This window comes from Aspergillus thermomutatus, assembly GCF_002237265.1.
Source record: "Aspergillus thermomutatus strain HMR AF 39 chromosome Unknown NODE_116, whole genome shotgun sequence".
NCBI classification, from domain to species: domain Eukaryota; kingdom Fungi; phylum Ascomycota; class Eurotiomycetes; order Eurotiales; family Aspergillaceae; genus Aspergillus; species Aspergillus thermomutatus.
In genome coordinates, this window is record NW_020798165.1 from 1 (window position 1) to 26,764 (window position 26,764).

Genomic DNA, 26,764 nt, shown 5'->3' on the forward strand with positions numbered 1-26,764 from the left:
GAGTAAGTCTCGCAACGCAGGATGAGCGTCACGCGGGATTCCAGGAGTACACGGTGCTCCTGTCCAACATGGCGACTCAGATCCCGAGTACGTTCGTTTCAGAGTGCCGTTGTTGTCCCCCTTGGTCTGTCGACCGCCGCGACTGCGCTGTTCCAGGAGGGATTTTTGGATTTGTCTCCACCTTTTCTCTCGCCTAGAGGGAATGGAACGACGGTGCTGGTTTAGGGCCGTGCGGCAAGTGTGGGGAGTAATGCGATTCAGTTGGCTGTTGCGGCTGGGTGTGAGATTGTTGCGACTGCGTCGGAGAAGAATTTTGGGTACCTGAAGAGGCTGGGCGCTACAGTTGTGGTGGATTATCGGAGTCCGAATGCTGTGAAGGACTTGATTCTGCGTTTGAGGGGAGGGTGTTGGCTGGAGCTGTTGATTGTGTTGAGTCTCGGGAGTCGATTCGGGGAAGTATTGCGGTGGGGGAGAAGGTTGCAGGGAAGAAGATTGTTGTGTCGGTGCTGGAGGTGCCGGAAGACATGCTGGATGGCATTAGGGGTGAACGTCACAGGTCTTGATATTCGAGGGAATGAGGTGAGGTGAGTAGAATGATCTATGGAGATTTCTTGCCCCGGGCGTTGGCAGCAGGGAGGTATATTCCAGCACCTGATCCATTCGTGGCTGGGATTTGGCTGGGTGCTATCCAAGGGGCAGTCAAGATGCAGAAAAACGTTTCTGTGCAAAATATAGTTGTTACTCTTTAAGACTGTTTATGGTGTCTAAATAAATAAACGCAAAGCGCACTTGACTGCCCGGCCCTTGTAGGCTCTCATGTATGTACCAGCTATATGCATAATCATACCCAAAACTTCATAACAATTCATAAGCGAATAAACACACACCAGAATACCCAAATCTTCAGAAGCCGCTGTGATCCGAATTATAACCTAACCTGCCACCGCAGGCTCGTCCTGATATGCTCCCCATACTTGAGCAATACGAACGGAATGGGGAGCATCGCCACGGCCAAGAAGCCCAACAGTGAGTTTCCCCATCCTAGCCCTAGCTTGTTATACATTGGTAGGCCCGCGAGGGGAAGCAATGCGCCAACAATAGATCGCCAGACTGCGCCTGCTCCGAGGGCAGAGGCTGCGTGGATGGTGAAGGCGTCGACGAGATACGCTTGGATTGGCATCTGTATAGATTCTATTAGCTTCTTTTCCTTCTTCGTCTGACGTGGAGGAAGGGGAAGGGAACTCACAAAATACGCAATAAACCCAAACCCAACAAACGCCGTACCCAGGATAGGCACGAACCAAAAAACATGCTTATCCGCCGTCCAACCATAGATAAACAGTCCGACTGGGATGGCAATCCCACCCACAATCATCGGCGGGAGACGATACTCCGGCTTCATGACACCATCATGCTTGGCTGCCTTGCTCTTGATAATGCGGTCTGACAGCGCCCCGAACCCGAACAGTCCAATCATCATCCCCACCCCAAGACCGAGGTATGTCAGGCCGACGATATTGGAGCTGAAGTTGTACGTGTCTTCAAAAACGGGGGTGAAGGTCGTGAAGAGGAGGTAGAGGTAGCCGTAGACGATTGCGGCGAGGGTTGCCATTAAAGCCACGATGGGGGAGAGCAGAAGGAGTTTCAGTGGGCGGACGATGGCTCGCTGGAAGGACAGGCGTGCGGAGAGGTCCGCGTCGAGGCGAGACCGTAGGGCTGGGTTGCCGGTTTCTTTGCGACGCCGTTTCGTGATGTTTCGGAGGATCACCACGGAGGAGGTCTCGCGCAGGAGGAGGAGGAAGATACAAGCCATTGCGCCGGACTGTTTTTGTCTTTCTGTGAGTGTGTTTCTTTAGAATTGTATGTATGGTTTGAAAGGGGAGCATACAACTATAGTCAGGAGCCAGAAAACCCATCTCCAGCCCTTGGCTGCTGACAGGAACGAGCCCATTACAGGTCCGAGCACGGGTCCAAGCAACGGCCCCATTGTCCATGCTGCAAGGACCTTCCCGCGCTCCTGTGGGATGAATAGGTCTGCCACCGTTCCTCCACCGATGGTGAGAACCGCAGATCCGGCAATGCCCTCGAGGAACCGAAAGCCGATAAGCATGCCGAGATTAGTGCTGACGGCGCATGCGATCGTGAATATTACGAACAGAACATTGGTGAAATGGTACATGATCGAACGGCCGTAGAGTTCTGCAGAAATTAGCGAGATTAGGTATACCTGTATGCTCCAGAGACGTACCCGACAGAGGCGCAATCACTAGAGGCCCTGCGGCGTATCCAAGAAGATAGATAGATACCACAAAGGACATGAGGGTGGCACTTGTTGATCCAAACTCAGCTAGGCATTCAGGAACACCTGGCGCGAACATGGAGGATGCGAGCGGCCTGGTCAAATCAACATCAATCCATACGTTCATGGAATCAAGACGCACGTTATGAATGACATGATAGACAACAATGTTACGATCGTCCATTTGCGGGCAGGCGCCCAGTTGACAGGTCGTCTCGGATCATGTGGCCCGTCGAAATCGACAAGGTCGAGGTCTTCGGCCTCGGCGAGGTCTGTCAAGGGCCTTGATGAGGTGACCATGATCGACGATGGATGGAACAAGGAGGTGTTAGTTCAAGAGCTAGTCACATCGGGAAAGATTAAGTATCCAGCTGGGCCTGATCTACCTTAAAATATGGAGGTATTGTAGAACAAACAGTATTGTCGATCCTTGATTTGATTCGAGGATATTAACTACGGTAGTACAGGATAAATTGGCAGAGCTGCAGGGTGATAATTTTAGTAGTGCATGCATATGACTCGACAATCAAGGCACTTTATGTACTCCCATCAGGCCAGATGACGCAGGTAAGCCTGGTTTTCTATTTTCTCCCTCCATACGGACTGAACTGAAACAGTGAAACCTACCTTAGGTATATGGTATGTATGTATGTATGTACGTGGTCTGACGGGCGAGGCAACTCAACTCGACGTGTTGGATAAATTTCCAATACGACCGACGAAAGCATAGCAAGGCTGAAAATAATAATGATAAGTCTTCGATATAATCCCATCGGCCGCATTAGCCGTAAAACCTGCGCGACGAGTGAAATACTCATTGCAAATTGCGTGTGATATCCAGAATATGGACAGCCTTGCCTTCACCGTGATGCCTTCATTTGGTGTCCTGTCAATCTGGGGGACTCTCGCAGTTTCAGTTGTTCTGGTAAGTTAAACTGGACCATCCAAATAAACAGATACTAATAAACACAGTGTCTCGTCGCCAAATCAATATACAATGTCTACTTCCACCCTCTGTCCCGTTTCCCCGGACCAAGGCTCTGGTCTCTCACCCGGCTATGCTGGACGGTCTCTCTTGCTCGTGGAGATCTCCATCTGAAAATCAAGTCCTTTCACGATCGTTACGGAAGTATTGTCCGGGTCGCTCCCGACGAGCTTTCGTTCATTGACGGATCAGCCTGGCAGGACATCTACGCCGGCAGCCAACGCAACAAAGGCCTGCCCAAAAACGACGTTATCTTCGGCGCGCAGCAGTTCCGCAGCATTTTGGACGGTACCGACGAGGAGCATACGCGGATGCGAAAGGTGCTGGCGTCCTCGTTCTCCAACAAAAACACAGATAAACAAGAGGGCCTGCTTCAGCGATATCTCGATATACTTATCCGCAACCTCCATCAAGTCGCGCGGAATAGCAAAGCCATCAACGTTGTTGAGTGGTACACTTGGTTTGCCTTCGATACCACTGGCGAGCTGGCATTCAGCGAATCGTTCAACCAGCTCGAACAAACTATCTCCCATCCTTGGGTGCAGATGATTACAAGCCATCTCAAATACTCTGCATTGAGCGTCTGTCTTCGCTTCTATTCGCCGCTCGATCGGCTCATGCCTCTGATTGCGCCTCCATCGCTGCATCGTCTGAAATGGTCTTTCATCAGTATGGCTCGCGAGAAGGTCTTTCGCCGTATGAATAGGCCCGACTCTAAAGGGCTAGACGACATCTTTGGTGCCTGCAACACACCAAGCGACGAAAAACCGATCCAGATGACCACTGAAGAGCTAGTCGGAACGTTCACCTTCCTTATCGTCTCCGGCAGCGAAACTACAGCCACCGTGCTAACTGGGATCACCAACTACCTCTGCCACAACCCCCGAGTGCTCAAGCTGCTAACAGACGAACTCCGATCTGTTCCAGAGGAAGGGGGTCTGACCCTGGCCTCTACAGCCACAATGCCCTACCTCAACGGCGTGATCAAGGAAGGCATGCGACTATGCCACCCCGTCCCAGGCGCACTTTCACGAGTCGTCCCTCCAGAGGGCAAGGTAATCGGGGGCCACTTTGTCCCTGGCAATGTAAGTCCTGTCTCCACTACCACCCAACAACCAGCTTCAAACAAACTAACCACGTCCAAATTCTCACAATAGACTCTTGTCGGCATCTCCCCCTTTGCGGCATACATTTCCGACTCCAACTTCGCCTCACCCTACGAGTTCACGCCGGAGCGCTGGCTGGGCGATCAGGAGGATAATAATAGAAACATTTTCCAACCATTCTCAGTCGGCGGACGCAACTGCATCGGGCAGAACCTAGCCTGGGCGGAGATGCGACTGATCCTCGCGCGGGTGCTGTACAATTTCGACATCGAGCAGGCCGGGGGCCGGGATTGGATGGAGAAGAAGTCGTATCTTTTGTGGGAGAAGGACCCGCTCCTGATTAGGGTAAAGGCTGCGAGGGAGGGGGGCTTTTATTTGTTGGGGTGAGTTGATGTTGGGTAGATGCAATTGTTGTATGTTGTATGGATAACCAGAGATTGACTGCCTAGATATCTCCCTTGCTTTGTTACAGCTATTCGAATAGGAAGGGGAAAAGACAGTGATCTGCACCATGCCGGATATTAAACTCTGTGAAATAATGAATGGGTTTTGGGTGATATAGTAAGCACTAAATGGTAAGACGTGCGAGTCTGGCAGTATTGACTATCAATGTAGATTCTAGACAACGTCAGACTGAGGATCATACTATACCTACTCTTCAACCCAAATGAAGCAAACCATATCAGACTCTAACCTAGCCAGAGACCAAACAATCAATTTTTGCCACACACAGTAAATATACATCCATAGGTACACCATCGCCAAAGACAGACACAAGGACAGGGTAAACACACCACAACCACCGTCACCACAACCACCGTCACCACAGCCACAACCCCCCCCAACTAACTAGATAACTACACCTTACTCCTAACCTCCCTAACAGCAAGACTCTCCCCACTTCTGCTCAATCGTCGTCTTGCGCCAAATCGCATTCGGTGAACTAGACGGCAGCGGCACAGTATTAGTCTCCGGCACCGCATCCGCGACAGAGGTCTGCGGAATAAGCTCGATATTATCAGAACTGTGATCCTGATGTTTCTTGTCCACGCTGTGTGGAAATCGCGAGCGCGAGGAACCAGCGACGCTTCGGGATCCGCCTGAGCCCTGCGAGGCTGCTCGTGAGGAAAAGAGACGGTTGCGGATGGATCGGAAGCTGGTCAGCCACCAGGATTCCTTCGTGTTTGCTTTGAAGAGTGTGCCGAGGAGGGGGAGGCAGGTGCATATTATGCCGATGTCGACTTCCACGGTGCTGGTTTTGGAGGGCAGGGTTAGGATAGGTAGGGAGTTAAGGAGTGGGAGGGATACGTACTTGACGATGTAGATCGCCAGGAGGGAGTAAGTGCTGTCCATGAGGTTGAGTTGGAAGCGGTATACGCAGCCCAAAAAACTCATCACCACACTTCTATGCGACAATTAGCTTAGCCAATCCATCATGAGACGAGGATGGATCTCACAAAAGTCCCGTAAGGAATACAGCAGCAACGCGCCACTTCTTGGCCCTGCTCAGATGCAGCTGCGCAATAGCCAGCAACGGAAGTGTGATGATGTATACGTCGCTGACAACACCGATAACAGCCACGCTGTACGTCAACATCAAGAGCGCGTGCACGTCTTTTAAGAAGATGTTGAGGAAGAGCGCAGCGGTGTAGTAGACCGTGCAGAACACGATACCTCCCCAGATACCGATCTTCACGGGGCGATTCAGCAAGAAGAGGCGCAGGTATAGCAGGAGCAGGGTCAGCTTCGTGAAGTAGATCGCTGGCGCGGTGAGGATTGCTGAAGGTCTCGCATACTATGACCCGTCAGCTTGATGGACAGTAGCTCTTTGCGCCAGTCTGGTCGACTCACTTTATCGAATTCAGCGAACTCGGCCAGCGTGACGTCCCAAGCATGTCGTCCGAGACCGAGGGATCCCTCTGTAGATATCCATGTTAGGATTGATGTTGCGATTGGTGGTAGAGAGGTTGAATAACCTTTGATAATCACGCCTGTGTATGCGGATTGAGAGAGCTGAGTCGTATACTTGTGAACTTCAGACTGTGGAAAGATTTATTGTATTTTCATTCATACCAGCGCAAGCACAGCAGTCACTATAACATATCAGCAAATCATCCCACATTCCAGTAGAGAGAGCCTTACAGTCATCCCACCACGGCGTATGAGTAACTAAGAACCGGATATACAGCCTCACAAAAACAAGAAAAGTCATCAACGCAGTACAGATGCCTGCGATGATGTAGTATTCATTGGCATGGTTGACCGGATTGACGAAGTTCGACTTCTGCCCGGCAGGTGCAGGGACAAGAGGAGTTTTGGTTGGATCTACTCCTGGTGGTGACTCTGCCATTCTGGTCTGAAGTAGCAAGCAGACGAATCTACCAGAGCGAAGCTGAAAAGCAAATTTCTCCGGCTGCTGGAAGATCGACCGCGTAGAGCCGAGGACTTGACGCAAACAACGTGAACTTCCCCCTACCTGCAAGCTATTTAGGTGGAAGGCCTGAATTCATACCATGACACCTGGAACTGGGATAATCCTGACAATAGTCAGTCTGGTTTGGAACGTGCTGCAAGTGCTGACATGGTGACATTTGCGTCTACGCACTCTGGGTTACAATATGCGGGCAGGAGTAGTCAGCTTTAAGTAGACAGGATCTGGAGTCTTGTCCACCTTGGTATGAGAATATTGCTATGAATATGGCATATAGCACATCTAGGATTGTGCAACCTAAGGCTGTCGTACTACAAAGGTTGAAACGGGTGAGACTGGGATATACAAATGGTGGAGGGTGAGCATTGAATAATATATAGTCCAGCTGGGGCTGTGGGTGTCATAGCCTCGATGGAATATTGTATTTTAATTATGCTTCATTTGTTCATAGACAGATACCGTATAAGATTGAATTTGGAAGAACATTGCTGGTATATGAATGGTAAGAGCATTTTCTAGTCCCCCGCATTCTAAATACTCCTTCCCGTCAAAGGCCTTCTTCTGACTTCTTCCTATTATTTTCAATCTGACCATCTGTTACCTAATTGAAATGCAACCTCGACCCGCCACATCGCCAAAGCTCGCCCTAACAGAATGCAAACACCATCCACGCCTCCTTCAAACCGACCGATGCATAGGCCGCGTAACCCAACGCTTCGCATTCAAAATGCAAGTCGGTGCATGTCAGACGGACAAAACTGCATCTACAACTGGCTGGGAACGGGATGCTCTGGGATCATCCAGAGCGTTTACGGCAAGGGCGCTGGAACATGCCGTGCTCGTTTTTGTCTCGAACGGGTTTCCTGTTGATTGAATATTCCCTCGGTCTTTCGGATGAGCATCTAATCTGCCTTGAAGATGTTTATCTCAAACGTCGTGTCAAATCACTATGCGACATTGTGTTAGCTCCTACCCATGAACACAGTCAGCAGAACTATCAGGGACCCAGACAAGGTGCAAATGCAGATGTATGGTCTAATTTCTTACATCAGTAGACAATGCCAAATAGATATATATTATTGATTTACATGTGACGTAGTTTCTTGCCCCGGAAAACCTCCTGCAGGAGCTTGTATTAGTAGTGTATCTGTTGATAAAATTTACCGCTTACCCTATTCGGAATTCGCCTTACCTGCCTATTAGATAGATATCTTTTCTCACTACCGCGTTATCCGCAGGAATAAGCTGGATACCCCTCATCTAGCCCCTGAGATACGATTCTGGTAGTATAAATATTCGTTCGTTAGATACTAGATTAAAAAGAATCAGACCTTCATTAGTTTATTATTTGTATACAAAATACTAGTGATTTCTGAACTAGCAACGGTATCCCGGTTTCCAACAGTATCTCACTCAGCCTCGGGATCGTACAGTTTCGGGTTTATTATCAGACGTCATATTTTGTAGAATCTGGCTAGTTATTTACGGAGCTCTATTATTGCGGAGGTCAGCTTACTAAAGATATGTGTATGTACAACATATGCTCCTGTCAAGTAGGTAGTTATGGCATGATGCTTAACTTATTCCTGTAGTCGATGGAGCAAACACCAGTACGCAATTCAGCATCCAGCAACCTGGCCAACAAGAAAGTACCATGATCTTGACCTCACTCCAGTAATTTGTACAAGAATGCAATTTTCATTCTGACAGTAATCCACTAATCTACTGAACTCTATCTGATATCCGCCCCAGCCCAGCTAGCTACATGCATACACACCCATGTAGCCAAGTATGCTGTACCATCTTAGTCCAAACACGTCAAACTAGCCCCCAAACAATCACAACACATTCGAAATTTCCTTGTCTGCATTGACCCGCTTGTACCCAATTGCACAATCATTCTCAGCAATCCCATTCCCCTCCCGACGCACACGCTTCTCCCCCATTCGCGGCGTATGGTCCTTGAGCACGTACATCTGCCCGTAGATATCGACTGCGGCGGTAAATACTGTAAGCGCTTTGAACACAGCCGGTGTAATAAGGTCAGGAAGGTTGGTATGGAGGAGTCGATTGATAGTTTTCCGTTCATGCTCCGCCAGAGCTAGGAGTTCTTTTTTAGCGGTAGCTAAAGCCGCAGATGATGGCTGGCCGTTCACTCTATCCAGATGCCCGTTATCGATTTGTCCAGCTGGGATGAGGAAGTCGATGCTGTTGAGATTGCCTTCCAATCTATCTCGCTCCAGGGATCCGTAGTCGTTTTCTAATCGGGAGAGCGCTGCTAGGCATTGGGAGAGTTCTTCGCCGATGTATTTGGCTCGAGGGGATGGGAGGGAATCTGTTCCTGAGGCTGTCAAGCAGAGGAAGAAGGAGAAGGCGACTTGCCCGCCTGTGCTGTGGCCGGATGTTGTTTGGATCCATTGGAAGAGAGAAGTATGGCGCGGCTCAGTGATAGATTCTCGTCCTGATGTGCGGCGGTTGTGGAGATGGTGGTTGTCATCGACTTGATCGAGGTGGGCGAGGAGGTAGCGGCGTAGATTGACGAGGAGGGCGTTTCTGTCGATTTCTGATGCACTCTGGACCTTGGGGTGCTCCCAGATGTAAGTGATAAAACGTTGTAATGTTTCGTCCAGGGATAGAGGACTTGGTAAATGGCCGTAACGCTGTATATAGTTGAAATCCCTGTTTACGGCACACCTCACGTCTCGCCGTTCGTTCTCCCCTCGCACACCGATGACACCCTCCATATGGTGATCGAGGGTATAGAGAAACGCAGATAAAGCCATTATATCTAGCTGCGCATCGGCGCCCAGGTCAGCCTTAACCAGTCGTGTTGGCATTGTCCAGGTGAACGGGATAAAGTTGAGGTGTTCCCCGTTACCGGTTCCATCGGGGAAGATTTCTTGACATTTTCGTTGCAGACGTGGACGGAGAAGAGAACCTTCGCACAGGGACGCGTCGATCAGCCATTGTGGCGTCTGTTTCAATACAGGGAGATTGGTGTAGAAATTTCCCATGGCAGAGGCCGAATCGTCTGCTTTTGCGACATGGGGTATTTCCCCGTTCTGGTAAACAGAAGAAGAATGCAAGGCAGCGAGTATGTATGCTTCTGAGAGATTTCGCGAGCCATACGTGACTTTCTCAATCCACAGTCTGTCTGCGTGAGGTTGACTGTCGAAGACTTTCGAGAGGAATACCCGGCCTTGATGGACCGCAGCCCGTATCTTCTTTTCCTGGAGTTGACGGCAGGCTATCTCGGTCAGGGTGTCGACGATGATAAGTGCATATGCCGTGACTTCCTTCGAACCATCCCACGAGCCGTCCGAACGTTGTCTCTGGAGTACGTAGACCAGGATCTGGAAGAGTGCCAGCGGGATGTCGTCTGTGAAGAGTTCACGGGCTTCCTTCTGGAGGATGCTTGAGTTACCCCAGACTTTCAGTGCCTGAGTTAAGGCTTGCGCCATTAACATTATCGTGTAATATGGGGAGAGGTTCTACGTTTTCAGTTAGCATCTATCAAACCAAACGGGACTTATGGCATGAACAATAGTCTCCATGGACTCACCCATTTATCGGTGATTATTTGCGTTGTAAACCACTTTTTGCACAGATATCTGGTAACTTTCGTGATGACAGCGCTGTGATTTGCTATATTTGTAGGATTGGACAGAAGAGCCATTAGTACATTGCAATTTGTGCTAATGCTACTGTTCCTCTCTTGAGGGTATGTCTTGAAGCATTCCCCATGATTGAAGTTGTCCACTAAAGCCGAGACAGATACATCTGCTCCTAAAAGGTTCAAGCACGTAATTGCTTTGGCAGTGTCGTCTGCATCTGGTTGGATTTGAGGGGCTAACAGGTCAGCTTTTAAGCTCATGGGCTCCCAGAGTTGTTAGACCTACCAAATCCGATCAGCCCTTGATGGGCGTGGATCTCATCCTCCAGTATTTTCCGGAATATCTCCAACTTCCCCTTCCCCAGCACGTCCATTTCAAATCCAGCAGCGAGCAACGTCGTTAGAACCTGCAAACGATCAACATTATGTCATATCGCAGGGAACAAGCAAAATGAGTAAGAACTAACCCAAGATAACTCAAACAGCGTAGCGGGAAAGAAACTGGGCACGCTGCCATTCCCGTCCCTTTTACACTGGGCCAGGACATGCCGCAAATAAGCTTCTGACTCTTTGTCCCAAGCTGACGCATGGATCAGGTACGCGGCCGTGGCTGACGGCGATGCCATGATGCTGCCACGGACCTTGTGGTGCGCGATTTTGTCGAAATCGATCTTCCCCTCGAGAGCCTCGAGGGAGTGTAGTATGGAGTGTGCCGGTCCGTGCTCGTCTTCTAGACGGTGGATATCGACCATGGAGAGCTTTTTGTCTCTTATTTTGTAGAGTACCTCGCGACCGCTGAACTGGAAGCGCATGTTGTATCTTTCGAGCGCGGTCAGGGAAGCCGGGACAAGAATCTCAGACCCCACATGCAGCGTATCTCCAAAATTCCAGTCCTCGAGCATGTTCTGCAAAGCTTGCTTGGCAGATGAGATTCGCTTGTCGAGGCTGCAGTCTGTTTCTAGCTGGTATGGTGTCTCGTGATGTTGGCAGAGCGCTAGCAGCGCTGCGGCCGTGTTGAGGATGCCGTCAATAGGGGAAGCGTACGTCTCCCAGGCGCCATTTTTCTGTTGTGCATCTAGGAGAAAAAAAAAGCTCTCTGGGAAGAGCCATTGTGTCACTCCGTTCTCGGTCTTCGAGATTATCGATAACCAGGCCGTGTCGTAGATAGAGCAGGTTATCGATGCAAAGCCATGGTGAGGGTCATGAGCGTTCAACATGCGGTCCAAGAGCTCGCCAGCGAGTCTCTCAACGGACGCAGTATCGAATTCCATGGTTTGGCCGTGTGCATGTTGAAGGTAAGAAGATAGAGTAAGTTGATCAGCAAAATGACTCCATTCACTAGCTACCTACAGCACGGGATATAGACAGTGCGGAGGCGTCTCGGGGTGGCTTCCTCGATGTAGACACGCCTTTCCTCAATATTGTTGATCTAATTAGTGTCCAAGAACTTGACGCAGTAATAGCAGCCGTCAGGCGTCCAGTAGGTCGAAAGTATGTTCCTTTCTGGCAATCTGGAGTCAATAGGCTTACATCCTGGCGGTTATTTCGGGGGGCCTGAAAGACGGCCCGCTAACTGTGATGCATTGCCAGCCAGGGTCAAAAATAACCTACATGTATGGATGCCTTGCCATTTATCTGGACCGAATAATAATTATGCAAGGCTGGAGATGATCATCCATTGCTTTGAGCTGCTTGGGGGGCTTACGAAGGCAGTGGCAGCATGCCAAATATAGGTAAACATATGTATAGGCTGGGGTCAAGATGACTGCATTAATTTAACTGCAATGCAACGCTTTAGATTGTCTGTCCTACACCATCATAGACGCATAAATTAACTACCAGGATTGGCAGTAAGCGGTATTTTTTAATGTAGAGTAGTATTGTAGAGTAATATTCTACAATACTATCCATTTTATATCCCTGTCCGTTCTCTCTCTTTGTTCTCAGTTTCCCCTCATTCACTCTTCCCCATTCCATCTTCTCTCCCATCCTCTCTTCCTTTTTTTGAACCCTCTCCACCCTGAATCGCACCTTCAATCTATCTTCTTCTTACTCTATTCTCCACATTCCCAATTCTCAAAGTCATTGTCAACCCACCATGTCATCTACAGAGGCTGATGTCGTCATTATTGGGGGCGGAACCGCAGGTCTCGTTCTGGCTGCGCGTCTCTCTGAGGATCCCTCGATTCAGGTTCTCGTTCTCGAAGCAGGCCAGGACCAGAAAGATGACCCCCGAGTCAGAATTCCAGCGCTCTGGCCTGGTCTTCTTGGCAGTGATGCAGACTGGAACTACGTCACACAGCCACAGGTGAGGCTTCATCCTGATACCACATGAATAATGACTGATCTTGCTGTAAAGACAGCCCTGAACGGCAAGCAAATTCCCCTCCCGCAGGGCCGGCTCATCGGTGGCTCAAGTGCTATGAATGGCCAGGCATTTATCGCCAACTCCAAAGCCAATGTCGACGCTTGGGGCAAATTGGGAAATCCCGGATGGGATTGGGAGACGCTCAGCCCATACTACAAGAAGGTGTACACGTTGACATTGCCATCAGAGGAGAAGCAGAAGGATCTTGGGCTGGAATACGTCGACAAGGCAAACATTGGTAGTGGGCCTGTCCAGGTGTCCTTCCCAGATTCGATCAAAGATCCAATTGCCAACGCCTGGGTCAAATCGCTGAGAGGCTTGGGATATCCCATGGTGAATGATCCTTTCTCTGGGAAGACCTTGGGGGGCTATACAAATGCTGCGACCATTGATCCTGTTTCAAAGACTCGCAGCTATGCGGGAAGTGCGTACTATGAGCCTGCTAGAGAACGATCGAACCTGACTGTCATCACTGGCGCTTTGGTTGAGAAGGTTCTCCTTGATTCAGGCTCAGGCGACGGTGTGACCGCGACCGGTGTCCAGTATAAGAAGGATGGTGATTCACAAACCGTTAAGGCACGCAAAGAAGTCATTCTCTCTTCTGGCGCCTTTAACTCGCCCAAAATCCTGGAACTCTCGGGTATTGGCTCCCGTTCTCTCCTTGACAAGCACAAGATCCCCGTTGTCGTTGATAACCCCAACGTCGGAGAGAACCTCCAAGACCATGTCCTGGCAGGCATCAGTTTCGAGGTCCAAGACTTCATCAACACTAAAGATGACCTCATGCGCCGAGTTCCGGAGGTCATGGGCGCTGCGATGAATGACTACAAGACGCGTCAATTTGGACCCTTCACCGTTGGAGGCAACTACTCTTCTGCTCTGCTTCCTATTCCCGAGTTCTCCACTCCTGACACTGGCGCCTCTGAGCTCTCCAGCGTCCTCGACATGATCCCAAACTCGGTGAACCCTGCCCATCCATTTTCCGCTGATCTCGCTGCCTTTATCCGCTCCCTCCTCAGCAACCCCGACGAAGCCACTGGCGGCTACTTCACCTACCCTGCACAGTCCGACTTCAAGGGTTCCGGCACAGGAGAAGAAGTCATTCGCACTAAGTTCCCTGAAAACTACATCACAATTGCTATCAGCTTGCTACATCCGCTGTCGTGCGGCAGCAGCCACATCGCCTCCGCCGACCCGAAGGATTCTCCCACCATTGACCCGCGCTTCCTGACCAACCCACTGGACGTTGAGCTCCTGGCGCGACACACTCGCTATATTGAAGCGATTGCTGCCTCACAGCCGCTTGCGTCGATGCTGAAGCCCGGCGGCAAGCGTACCCCTGGCATACCCGACGATTTCCGTAAGGTCCCGCTTGACGAGGTTAAGGACTACGTCAAGTCCGCAGCTAAGAGTACCTTCCACCCCACAAGCACCTGCGCGATGATGCCACGGGAGAAGGGCGGAGTGGTGGACTCTAGATTGAGAGTCTGGGGGGTGAAGGGATTGCGAGTTGTGGATGCCAGCGTGATTCCTATTGTGACGAGAGGAAATCCGCAGAGTTCGGTGTATGCCATTGCCGAGCGCGCTGCTGATTTTGTCAAGGAGGATTTGGCAGCGGCATAATTGCTGGATTGTACGGAGGAATGGCTCATTTTAAACAGATTGTATTGTAGATGAGGATCCATTGTTATTGTCTCTCAGTCAATGCTGCTTCCTCGACCGCCTAGTTCATGTCGCAATTGATGAACTTCATATTGTACAGCAATGGGGTGAAAAATTCCGCCCACAATATTCACAACTGCTGGAGCTTCGTGCACTAGCTGGACCCAACATACCATGGTTTGGGACTTCAGCCACTCTAGATTCAGTCATGCTGAAGCAGGTTAAAGAATTGTCAAACTGGCCATAATTGTATGAGTATTACTTCTAGCTGAGAAGTGACAGTCATGACGCCTTTTTGGCCTAGTGGTATTATTTCAACAAGAATCTGCTGGTTTCCACGAGCATGTCAGAACTATCAGAACCAATATCGACCGCCCTGACCTTTTCTATAATATACAGCCGATCGAAAGGCCCATGTCAAGTTATGAGGATCTCCACTTTGTAACACTGCCTAGCTTGCTAGCCAGTGAAGAATAAGTTGCTCCTGCCACTGCTCTTCAATGGGTAGCCCCCCGCCCCCCCGATGCCTTCATCTCCTTGGTCAGCTTGTTCTCCTTGTGTCTGGTCCGGGCGTTGTTCCTCATCATCCGGCTACTCCCCAGCAATGGTTCTCACCGCACCAGGAGGCACAGCCATGCCATCCAAGCGTGGACTCACTGTGGGCTCGTAGCATATTGCGCCGAAGTGCCTGGCGTTCTCGCTTCTGTATAAGTTAGCATCTGTTTAGCAAATATCTAGCAAATATCAGATCCATTTACTCAGTACTTACCATCTGCTCCGGAGACAGCTCAGCGACTGGGAGCCAGCTGGCGGCGACCGGGACGGAAGCATTATATCCAGCCCGTTTTGACGGACCATTGGCTCTATCAGCAGCATATCTTGAGCTCTGATCAACTTCTGGGAGATACATGAGCACAATCCCGTGAAGAAGTTGACCGGTAGTAATCTGAAATAACTTGACCTCGGCCTCATATCCAGCGGGCGAGTAACTGAATGACTACCCCTCCGTATGCTGGCACCGACGACAACCTGGACCGCCGGAGCGGCCTGGGCCTCCAGGGTATTTAAAATGCTCCAAAGAGCGACGGCAAGCTCCCTTTTATGGAGGGGCACACAGACGGCAGCGCGATGCGGCGGTCACGCGCAAGCACCTGCCCTGACGTTAGCAAAAATCACCAAAAGGGAGTCACATGGCGTCGAAATTCGCAAAAGGAAATCACCTCATGTCAAAGTCCGACACCACATGGGTCATACCAAGACCAACGGAGAAGTTGTAACCGAGACAGAGCACTTACAGGGACACACTTCCGCTTTGCGCGGAAACAAAACTCGCAGGCGTGGGCGCGGGAGGAGAAACGGTTGCAACTCTAATGAGAATCCAGGAAGATGTATCTTCAATCAATAGTATTAGAATTTGGAGCTCAGTAGGAGTGCCTGAGTGGAGAGTGCTTTACGGATATATATGAAGAAAGAAGAGCGGTTGAAGAAGCAGGGTTGGATAAGCACAGACAAATGGCAGGGGAATATAAAGTAGAACTGTGAAGATTAAAGTAGATCACTATAAGTAGTATTCACAAGCAATCAATAGCAAGGAATATAAAGTAGAATTGTGAAGATTAATGGAGATAACCACAGGCAATATTCACAGTATACTGTTTTTGGGATCAACGGTGGGGAGGATGATTGTGCAGTCAGATGGGAAAAGGGTAGGGTTTCTGGGGACAGGGGTAGGGCGATAGAAGAGCCAGAAGGAGATGAGATGGACGATGAGACGTAAATACCGGAAGACGAACAGATGAAGGAAAACGACCGTCATTTGGTTGTAGAGGAAGTCATCTCTTCAAAGATCTCTGGGTAGAACGCCAGCTACCCAGGAGGCGATTTCCGAGCGAACGTCGTGAAGGGTCCGGCCGGTTGAGTTCAAGAAGTATGTGGCTGCTGCTGCTGCTGCCATGAACAGCTGAGGGTGAGAGATTACCCAGGGTAATGTGATAAAGGCAAGGAGTGCGTACATTGTGTTGAAGCGTTGATTGGGATGGTTGTCCAAGGGCTCGATTGATGAGATGTGTTGCTTCAACTAGAGTAGTTGAGGATGTTGATGCAGCTGTAATCTCTGCTGGATTTGTCGCTATATTTGAATCCAGCAGAGGAATAAAGAGTAATCGAATGAACGAGAAAAGAGAGACAATATTCACAATTATGAAAGCTGTTAAACAAGACAGTCTCTGATGGATCCATGGTGAAGTGAGATGTTTCTCTATACAACAAAGGCATTAGAGACAAGGAACTATGGAGTTTCTTACAAGGCCTCTGCAAGCCCATTACAATGGTAACAGGTACCAGAGACATGGAGAGCTGACAATGAAACATCGGATAATGCATTATGTCTTTGTTGAATCATGCTATACAAAGAGTGAAGCACAACTAAGAAATGAATGAAGATAAGACCATCGAAAACCTCAACTGCCGCAAAGAAGAGGTCTCAGGGCGCTTTATCAAACAAAGCAATGATTCGGACGACCCATGGTAGCATTTAGCCACTGAGAACTTCCTTTCTCCTAAGATGAGCACTCTGATACTGTTCAAGTTAAAGAACCTGTGAGTGTGACATTTAGCACAAGTCACCATAATGAGGATCTGAGCCGAATGACGATCAACAGATTCTTTTACGGTCACTGTCGATCGAAATCAATGATCTAGACTTCAGACTTTGGTCGCATTCAAAGAAACTCCCAAAAACAGTCATTGTAAGAGGCACTCGGCCATGCGAACATGCCATATCTGCGGTTGAATCTTCTGCAAATGGCTTCTATGGCTCAAGATCCAGATGAATCATATACACTGGAAACAGAGTGTGAAGCTCCGTCCCTTGAGCTGATGTTTTGCCAGCAGTAATCACTTCCTCCAGCCGTAGCTCGGCCAGTCGACATATGATAGAAGTAATACTGCGGTGGGCAATCTGAGAATTTGGCCATTGTGCTGGTTGGTACTCAGCAGGAGAGATGATGGACGGCGGACTTCCTCCAAGCCGAGCTCTTTTCTATCTAGGTCTCCGTGGCAAGATAAACTATCCAGGAAAGCCAATATTGCACATGATCATCCACAGAACTGGGATAGCGGTCGAAGAAAGAGAGACACTCAAGACCGGCTTGGGCTAGGTAGAGCACGGATACTTAAATACTCCTAATAGCTCGCGATATAGCATTGTGACAGCGAGCTTCGGACACAAAAGCGTAATTGTTGGATAAGTTTGAGATTCTCAAACTTATCCAACAATTAATCTGATACACCTTCTCCTAGATCCGGGAGCCAACATGAATGCTCCCGCATGTCTGAAAGGAGGCGTAACCGCATTGCAGGAAGCCGCAATCTGTGGTCATCTCCAACTTAGCTTACTTCTTCTCAAGAAGGAGCGCGGATGTGAACGCTCCCGCATCGCCTATTGAAGGCTGGACGACTACAAAGGGGTCTCCTCATAACGGCCGTATAGACATGGTGCATATTCTGCTGGATGTGGACCGTAATCTCCCGGTCAGACACAGATCGGGTTCGACGCGCCGTTTCTTTGGTCAAAGAAAACAGTCATCCTGCCGTGGTTAGCTTACTTGAGGGTCATTGTACATGAGGAACAGATCACTGCATCAACTTTCATGAATGAGTGTGTACACTCTAGTTGGCTGTAAACAAAGAAGTAGGCATTTTGGGGATGTTGGAACATTTGCCATATCACCCGCTGATATCTGGGTTAAAGTTAGCAAGGTCTTGAGGTTGTCCTTGAACCTCCGAGACCTTGTCGAACTTTTCCGAGGTTTTGCTGAACTTCAACCCGGATGTTAGGTAATAGGATAAAGAAAAATCATCTTCTGGTCCTTCTCATTGAGTGGCGGCTCGCTCTCGAGGACCTCACTCGATCCGAAAACAAAGGACGATATGGCCCTACAGCACGTTTCCTTTGAAGTTTGATCCTCCTTTTTTTTTTCTTCGGCTGGGGGCTTGACAAAGCGCGGAGAGTTCTCTTGACTTTATGAAAGTAAGTGGTTTCTCCGCCGCGGTGTTTCTTTGTCGGTACGTCGGGGCGGTGCTTTGTTATCGAGTATACACAATAAGACTCAACGGTCGAGAATGTTCTAATTTTACCACTCTTTCATATTTCCACACGGCCTTGGCGTGTACCATGGTTCAGAGATATCGACTTCAAGGAAATGACCTCGAGGATTGATTGAAGGAGCCGGTCCTTTACTCCAACTTGGAACGGAGATTCCCTGCTTCTTGTCGGGAAGATCATTATGCATTAACTGTCAATACACAGTTACTAACGCTCAAGTCTTAATATATATACCGACCTTTCTGGGCCAGGACATGGTGGTCTCAACATCATTCACAACTGATTCAACACGCGCAAGATGGCCGACCTCCGATACAACCCCAAAAGGCAGAGTCGCCAGAGAATGCTGGGCCGGACCTACCCATGCCGGATCTCTCGCTTTCTGGATGCCCATGGAATCCCTAACGTGCTCTGGGGAGAGCTTGTGATGAATATGTTTCTTATTCCCGTCGTGCCAGACGTAAGTCCCCCAATTCCCCTGAGGCACAACAACTACAGTTGGAGGAGCTAACCACCGGACAACAACAGGGCATCTACTTCGTCATCCCCGATGAACATATCGACAAAGCACGCGACCTCCTGGTGGCAGCCGGCTTTCCCCCCTGCCAGCTGGGGAAGTATTGCGGCTTCGACTGGCCCAAGTCTTGCCATGGAATCCCCTACGCGCACTTCAATATCGTGGACCTCGGTCCCTTAGATTACTACAAACCCGAGGAATACGGCCCAAATCCCCGCCAATGGTACACGCTAGAACTCTACAAGAAGTCCGAGCTGCTGTGGGGAGCGCCCGAAATCCCGCTCGGAATACCCGAAGCAGATGACCCAGACTACTGGACAGTCAAGGATAAGCGTCTTCCAAAAGTCGCCATTGAATTCCAGCGAGGCCGCGTTGTCGAGGCGGACTATCGAGTCAAGATCCCCTCGCCAGCGCGCTACGCTGAGTCGCTGACCCTCCTGTTCTTCCGGGATAATCTCCCGGAAGAGACTTTCAGAGGGAGCTTCTGGGATTTGCTGCTGCTGGACATGCAGGTAGTGATGGATGAGCACCGCCTCTTCAAACTGGAGGACCTTCCGCCTCGTACTCGAAGCTGGTTTAAAATTCTGACCGAAACCCCACGGGAAAGAACGCATGGTGATGCCGAGGAGAGGTTTGGGGCGGAGATGAGGGAGGCGGGCGAGGTGCCCGAAAAAAGTCCCTGGCCGTCGCAAGTTACTATGCCGCCTGGATGGCGTGAAGAGCTTAAACAGTGGGACGAGGAGGAAGAGCAGAAGAGAAAGAAGAAGGAGGAGGAGGAGGAACAGTAGATGAGAAAGAAAGAAGAAGAGGTAAAAGAGGAGCAGAATGCATGATGGAATGATGGGTAAGCTTTGTAGCTGTTTTATGTTTGTCCTGTACTCATTTACTTATTGTTGTTGATTGCCATATTCTGAGCATATGTATGTTTAACTTGCTTATCCATCAAGTTAATGATGTTGTTATACCTTGTTCTGTAATGTTAGAGGAAGTTTCACCTGAGACTAATTCCAGCGATTGTGGCATAATTTTAGTTAATAATGTCTTGTAACAGGATAGCTTATAACACCACCCTCATGTCCGCCATAACTAAGACAAACTGTATAGTCCATATGATGTTGATAAAGGATTAAAAAAGAACAGATCTTTATACATCTGCCATGCCTCTATGTATATCCTCACCCTTGTTTCAGAGTGAACATCTATTGCAAGATGCACTGGTTCTTAAACCAGATAATGACTATAAATAACAGGTTCCATTCCCTTCTTCACAGGCTCAGTCAGTATGGACTTTATTAATCAAGCTCTGCGACTTCCTTTATAAGCTATGTGCTGAAAACCACAGAGCCACTCTCAACATGAGCTTGAGTCAATTGTCTAATGATGCCCTCAATGCCGCACTTAGAGCTGCAGCAAGAGCAGTCATCCAGTCCCTACAGGCAATGCCTGAACTGCAGGGAGCTAAGGTTGCAATTGTCGGTGGGATGGCGGTCCGACATTATATAGGCGACAACCGGCGAACCTTGGTGAGTGCACTGACACTGAAGAATTAGATCTACCAACTTGTGCTGATGAGGCGATGCATCCTGGTGCAGGATGTGGATGTTCTGATTTTCAGGCCTAACAAGCCCATTGACACCCAATGGGTCCGCAAGGAGCTGGTCTCCCGTTTCCCGAAGTCCTTCAGGGTGTGTGGACAGCCGCTGTTCTTCAGGTACAAACAGAAGGCCAAACGGAAGGGCACACGGAAGGGCAAACGGACGCACTTAGTGCAGGTGGACATAATTCCAGGGCACTTGGTACGTTTGTGTGTCCCAGTCAGATAGATTAATTCAAACTAATGTGACTGATGGCAGCCACCGTACCTGCCTGTGGAGGCAACGACGCTGGAAGACATCAACTTCAAGCATCTGCCGTTTGTTCCGCCATTGGACCAACTCGCATATAAAGTCCACAGCTCAAGCATGCGTTCCTGTCTCAAAAAGCAAAAACAGGACGCCGAGGACGCGATGAGGCTCTGGCAAACTCTATACAACCAAGAGTATGTTCCGCTGAGCGATGCCCAGAGAGACGCCATCGCTTCCGGGGTGGATCTGATGGCGGAATATTGCAGGCATTGTCGCTGGAGAAAGTGGAGGTTAAGGCAATGGGTAAATCAGTGAGAGAGGAGCATCGTGGGGGGTGGGTTCAACATTTAAAGATATAGTATAGAGCAGCTGATGAGGTCCTGCTGGTCAGAGACTAATATAAATAAATTGTACTAATGATAATCCATCTGCCGGTGTCTACAAAGCATTTTGATGTATGCAGCGCATTATTCTCCAGGAAACCAGGGGTCTGCAAGACTTTTAGCAGGCGTTCCACATGACTCTCAAGCAAACTTCCAAGTATACGATGACACGGTTAGCGGGGCGCCAGAAACGGCCCTCATTGAACCGTCCGTCTGCCGCTTTCCACCGCCTGCCCCATGCCGAAGTCCCACTGCCCCTTGCGGCCTAGCGCGTCCGCTTTGGGGATCGCGCCCGTGTTCTCGCCGCTTTTGCGCCCATCGCCTGCCGCCTCATGCCTCCCGCGCGATCTATATAACCCCATCTACCCTCCCTCGAAAGGCGACGCACTTTCTCTTCCTCTTTCTCCTGCTGCCTGCCTCGCCCCAAGTGCACTGCCCCCTTCCCAGGATGCCGCGTTATCCGAACACTACCCCTTTTCGGTATGGCGCCGTCGGCGTCTCCTCTTTTCTCGCCCCAGTCAACATCAGAGTCGCCGACAGCTCGACCTATTGGTAACTATTGCTCCGTTGGTTTCTCAGCTATCCACGTCTCCCTTGTCCATGTGCACCCTATCGCGTGTGGCCACCGTCGGGCCACCTGGGCCCGTGAGATCATGGCGAATTGCGCCTTGTGTTGTATGGCCAGTGAATGTGGATGCTTCGTTTTTGCTGCTTGATCTCTTCCTGATTGTAGTGTGCAGCACTATTTCTGCGTCTCCTCCATCTACAGGGACGTGAGGTGCCAGGTGAGGCAGCAGGAATCTTCCGCGCGGCTGGAATAATCCTTCTCTTCGACCCCTCACCGCGGGTCTGTGGGCGCAGCTGACCAGCGTCGCATCCTATGCCATTCATGGCCGATCCTTGACCCACTATCCTCTGTACCCGCCGAGCGTACACTATCACCTCGACTGCTGGCCAATGGCAAAATTGCCGCATGTGTCTTTGGCATGCTTTGTATCTCAGAGAGGTTTGGAATGCGAGGCTTGGGGGCAGCAGGCCGACGTGGTTGGCGGAGAACCGACGTGGTTGGCGGAGAACGCTCCATCCCAATTTCCGGGCGGACCGTGTAACCAAAGGTCAATACGTCGGCTGCTTCAGGGGTAGCTGAAAAGGGGACGAATTCTGCTTCGGTGGCTCTTTTCCCCTCGATGTGTACGGTGGGAGCGACGAGACAATTCACCGAGGAGCGAAAGTATAAGAAGGATGATCGAACTCCCGAGGATAGCAGTATAGGGGCTTGCTTTCCTTCAACACTTGCACATTTCCTTTTACTCCAGTCTCATTCCCGTCTCATGCCTAATCCTCGCGCAGTCACATTCCACCAGCATATCCCAGTCTCCCCTTACCCCAATATGTTGCCTGTATTTCACGCTGATAACTTCAAGACATGGACTCCCCCTTTCCGCACGAGATCCTCCTCCAAGCGCTCACGCCTACACCCTCCTTCCAATGAGTCCCCTGCCATCAAATTTCCTCAGTCACCCCTCCCCCAAGCATTGCCATTGCCCAAGCATCAGCTCCCGGCGCGGCCCCCAGCCGAGGTTTGCGTTCATGCAAGTGCCGTGACCCCATCTGGCACCTTCCGGGGCCCTCAGTCTCCGTCCCAGAAGTCATCTAGGCTGCACTCTGCCACGACGCCTGCCACGACGCCCGCCACATCATCCGACACGCAGCACGCAGAGCGCGGAGCTGGTCCATCATCAAATTCGGATTTATCCACGTCACGCGAAGTTCACAATGCCATTGATGCCTCAATTGATGCGCTCTTTTTTCCAGAGGACGCCTTGACTTATATATCGTCACCCAGTGTATCCAGCTCGGACGAGAGCTGGCAAGAGTTTCTCCAACCGGCAGACGAACAAAATGGGATTCTGATCGACCCGGTGATCCTCACCAACAATGGCCCCTGGGAGACAGAAGATGAACGCCAGCATATTCACGCGGACGGCGATGCCGTCATCTCGGAGACCATTTGTCAATATCCCGACCCTCCACCACTTCTCCGCGACACGCGTGCCGAGAATAGAAACTCTAACGCATATCCTGAAGCGCAGGAAGGAAACTCTCGGTCGGATAGCCCGCTACACAACCAGTCACACGCACAAGTATCTGCCGATAACAACCCCGAAGCCCACATTCGTGCGTCCAGCAACCCCCTCGAGGTCCCAACCAGCGGCCAACAGTCGAAACGCCGCAAGCGAAAGTTGTAACAGTCGCATGGACAACCACAACTGTGCAAACTGGTCAGAGGTTCTTCTGCAACCGCCTCAAAGGAGAATTCTTTTTCATCGCTTCGTTCTCACTTCACATCTGTATCGGTTGATGAACGCTTACAATTTCTTTCGTGGCTGTTCGAAGGCGCACTACCACGCTGTATGTCTGAATCCGATCTGAGAGTGTCTGAACCTATAGCACAACCGGCACATTATGTATCTCAGCCAGCTGATTCCACTGCGCTTCCTGAAACCTCTCGGAAAGGCATGCCGTGGTCCTCCGAAGAGAAGGACCTTCTATTAAGGCTGAGAAGGGACGAGAAACGACCTTGGTCGGACGTGGTAAGGTTATTTTCGGACCAGTTTCCGGGTCGGAGCCTCGGCTCCATTCAAGTATTTTGGAGCTCGACCCTCAAGAATAGAGTACATTAACACGGTATGCCTATCCGCCTCTTTTATTTTTTCCGGTCTCCGAACCCACATAGTGCGATATGTAGTTGTAGAATGATAGAGTCGTGGACGCGGCCAATTGCCACGATGACCGGGTGAACAACAAGGGTGTCAATCCCCTGTCCCCGCGCGACGGGTCAGATAACTCTTTGTACTTGTGTTCTTTTCCCCTGCATCACCTGGCTGGGAGGATATGTGCGGACTCCCGAGCTGGGAACTTCTCACATCCTTAGGGGAACTTCCCCCCCTCCTTCTTCGTGAGGACTTCCCACGGATCAGGATGGTCTCCTGAGTTCCTCAAAAAACTCCCTCAGCGAAAAAGTCGCTTTTGTCTCCGTTGTACGTGTTTTCCAGCATCTATATGTGAAGGATGGCTTGAGACCTTACCACCCTGACATGCTCTGTCCAGCCTTGCTACCTCCTCCGTTGGCTGATAAACTGGGTTTGTCATTAGATGGGATGATTACGCTCGACGTAGTTGTGCCTCTATCCAACCTCCCTGTGCACGCACTGAGGTAGAAGCACAATTGGTGGTGAACGCAAACGCGTCATCGTCCATTACGATAACTGACAAGATGTCTGGCAACAGTGCACAACTTTGAGTTGGAAGCTTATTCCTGTCGCCCTTACTATAATATCAGAGCCATAAACGTAGCAGTTTCTTGGATTGTTGGCTGGTACGATGGATTCGATGCGTCTGGTAAAAAAATACAGGATAATGACGAGCTCATTGTTTGTCCAACGTGTAAAGCGAGGACCTGTGAATTCCCTCTTGTGGTTAGTTTTGCCGTTTTGGGTATGGTCTCCCGATACGCCGTCTTGTAAACACCGCCCGCATCATGACCTCCAGTATATAAGAACCGTCCCCTCGCTGTTCTAACCATCCTCTCTCCCAACTTCTTCTTTCCCCCCGAATACCCCCCAAATATTCTACACCCTTCCGGTCGCTGCCGTCGTTTCGTCTGCCCCTATGGCTACTACCAACCCCCCTCTTTTTTTTCCCATCGGAAATTGCGGCTGCGCCTCCCCCCTCTCTTCTTGTCTCCACTTCTCAGCCGTCAGCCTTGACCTGTTGTTGAGCTAGCTAGGCTGATAATGTCTCCCCTTTTTTACTTCTGGTGAAACCATCCAGGTTGCAGGGGGGGGGAAAAAATAAGGTGCATTGAAATTTGAAGCTATTTGAAAAAACATAATACTATACCATCCATTTGTTTTGTTTCAATAATTGCTTCACCTGGTGAGGAATGGTTTAAGATGGCTTTTCTAGTCTATATAAATTGATAATATTTTCATGCTTCCCTTGCTGCCCGGTCAGCCGTATAAGCAGTCTTCTGTGTCTCGTGCATGCTCAAGTTCAGGACAGAGCTTATAGATTTCCTAGTTATTATCACCCATAGATTCTCAACTAGATTCAAGTCCGGACCCTGACATTTAAAATTACAACATGACTGGCTGGCAAAAAGATTGGGGCAAGAACCATCCCTATCCCAAAACAATTGGAACAACCCGGGCCTGACAAAACGCCATTGAGAATGAGTCAATGACCGCCCACGAGTTAGACAGGCTGCGATGTCTTCTCAGGGAAGCAGCAGATCGATTGAAGCAAGCCAAAGCACAGCCATGCGGCAGGTGATCGTCGATGGCACAGTAAATGCAGCGTGGCTGTCCCCTTTTCCCCGCGTCAGAACCATCAAATCATCAACTTTTGTCTTTGAAGTCCTGCTCAGAAAGTCAAGGCTTCCAAGAGAGAAGCCGGACCTCAGGACAACCACATAACAATTCTGACAACTGTATAAAAATCACTACTACTGTTCTTGAAGTGACTGTCTAGACACCTTGTTGGGTGGGTGGTAATTTCTTTAAAGGGTGATTCTTCGGACGTCCGAGAATACCCGGGATCTCGTATCAATCCACACATGGTAATTAGGTACACTAGAGACTGAATTGGTAGCTGCAGAGGCAAATGGTGGATAACGAACATCTGCAGGGCCGCTTTCAGCAGGTCAAGAACTCATACCTTGTTGGCAAGCTCGGCTTCTTCTAGAAACTAATTGCGTGCCTCAACAGGCAGGGCGCCTGTCTTACAAAGAACGTAGGTCCCCTGAACATGCTCATTGGTGGTTGATCGATATGACTGCTGGGATCACCCCCGGACCCCGGTCCCCCACAGCCTCACCGAATGATGCCCGTGAGTCGTGACCCCAATGACATCCTAGTGGCCACTCAAACCCCTCAGATTCTGTTTTGGGTAGTACAAAGTATGACAAGGATGTGATAGGTGCCAAACAGTCACGTGTGGAGCTCCGCCTCAAGAGTCAAAGACTCAAAATGCAGGTGCGGCTGAATGCTGAGTATAAAGACAGATTCATTCCAAAGATTTGTTGGAGGAGTGCACCCAGCCCTATTGTGATTAGTGAACTCCCTGTACGAAAAGCAGCTTATTTGGTTGAACTCTTGAAGTGATGACGACTCCAGCGCGGTCTCCCTTCACTAATGAAGAATACACAGTTGGATGGATCTGCGCTCTATTGGTTGAGCTAGCGGCGGCAAAGGGTATGATGGATGAGGTACATGGAGAGCCACGGACTCCACCAGCTGAGGCGGACAACAACTCGTACATCTTGGGATCCATGGGAAGGTTTAAGGTCGTCACAGCTCGTCTACCTATACACTAACTCGGTTCCTCCTCGGCAACAGCAGTTGCCAAAGAGATGCTCTTTACGTTTCCGAGAATTCGCGTCGGGCTGCT

General features: G+C 49.9%; 8 protein-coding genes across 8 annotated transcripts; 4 read left to right on the top strand and 4 right to left on the bottom strand.

Annotated features, from left to right (window-relative positions):
• Positions 1-925: 925 nt before the first annotated feature.
• Positions 926-2,599, bottom strand: CDV56_100306 (MFS transporter; the record flags this gene model as incomplete). Its single annotated transcript, XM_026753925.1, has 4 exons — positions 926-1,822; positions 1,889-2,199; positions 2,249-2,394; positions 2,442-2,599. The coding sequence occupies 4 exons, from the start codon at positions 2,597-2,599 to the stop codon at positions 926-928; spliced, it is 1,512 nt and encodes a 503-aa protein (XP_026613761.1).
• Positions 2,600-3,143: 544 nt separating this feature from the next.
• CDV56_100664 (cytochrome P450) lies at positions 3,144-4,777 on the top strand (the record flags this gene model as incomplete). The annotated part of the gene is made up of 3 exons (XM_026754283.1): positions 3,144-3,224; positions 3,272-4,369; positions 4,442-4,777. The coding sequence occupies 3 exons, from the start codon at positions 3,144-3,146 to the stop codon at positions 4,775-4,777; spliced, it is 1,515 nt and encodes a 504-aa protein (XP_026613762.1).
• Positions 4,778-5,269: 492 nt separating this feature from the next.
• Positions 5,270-6,740, bottom strand: CDV56_101003 (putative plasma membrane protein Pth11-like; the record flags this gene model as incomplete). The annotated part of the gene is made up of 5 exons (XM_026754622.1): positions 5,270-5,795; positions 5,848-6,185; positions 6,242-6,403; positions 6,464-6,483; positions 6,533-6,740. The coding sequence occupies 5 exons, from the start codon at positions 6,738-6,740 to the stop codon at positions 5,270-5,272; spliced, it is 1,254 nt and encodes a 417-aa protein (XP_026613763.1).
• Positions 6,741-8,659: 1,919 nt separating this feature from the next.
• On the bottom strand, positions 8,660-11,705 carry CDV56_101521 (uncharacterized protein; the record flags this gene model as incomplete). Its single annotated transcript, XM_026755140.1, has 4 exons — positions 8,660-10,312; positions 10,384-10,670; positions 10,721-10,841; positions 10,902-11,705. 4 exons carry the CDS (start codon positions 11,703-11,705, stop codon positions 8,660-8,662), a joined length of 2,865 nt encoding a protein of 954 aa, XP_026613764.1.
• Positions 11,706-12,532: 827 nt separating this feature from the next.
• CDV56_102047 (GMC family oxidoreductase) lies at positions 12,533-14,425 on the top strand (the record flags this gene model as incomplete). The annotated part of the gene is made up of 2 exons (XM_026755666.1): positions 12,533-12,742; positions 12,794-14,425. The coding sequence occupies 2 exons, from the start codon at positions 12,533-12,535 to the stop codon at positions 14,423-14,425; spliced, it is 1,842 nt and encodes a 613-aa protein (XP_026613765.1).
• Positions 14,426-15,047: 622 nt separating this feature from the next.
• CDV56_102391 (uncharacterized protein) lies at positions 15,048-15,374 on the bottom strand (the record flags this gene model as incomplete). The annotated part of the gene is made up of 2 exons (XM_026756010.1): positions 15,048-15,167; positions 15,234-15,374. 2 exons carry the CDS (start codon positions 15,372-15,374, stop codon positions 15,048-15,050), a joined length of 261 nt encoding a protein of 86 aa, XP_026613766.1.
• Positions 15,375-18,867: 3,493 nt separating this feature from the next.
• CDV56_102878 (uncharacterized protein) lies at positions 18,868-19,874 on the top strand (the record flags this gene model as incomplete). Its single annotated transcript, XM_026756497.1, has 2 exons — positions 18,868-19,029; positions 19,098-19,874. The coding sequence occupies 2 exons, from the start codon at positions 18,868-18,870 to the stop codon at positions 19,872-19,874; spliced, it is 939 nt and encodes a 312-aa protein (XP_026613767.1).
• Positions 19,875-20,441: 567 nt separating this feature from the next.
• On the top strand, positions 20,442-23,562 carry CDV56_103060 (uncharacterized protein; the record flags this gene model as incomplete). Its single annotated transcript, XM_026756679.1, has 6 exons — positions 20,442-20,573; positions 20,637-20,882; positions 20,940-21,124; positions 21,583-21,988; positions 22,047-22,164; positions 22,457-23,562. 6 exons carry the CDS (start codon positions 20,442-20,444, stop codon positions 23,560-23,562), a joined length of 2,193 nt encoding a protein of 730 aa, XP_026613768.1.
• Positions 23,563-26,764: the final 3,202 nt, after the last annotated feature.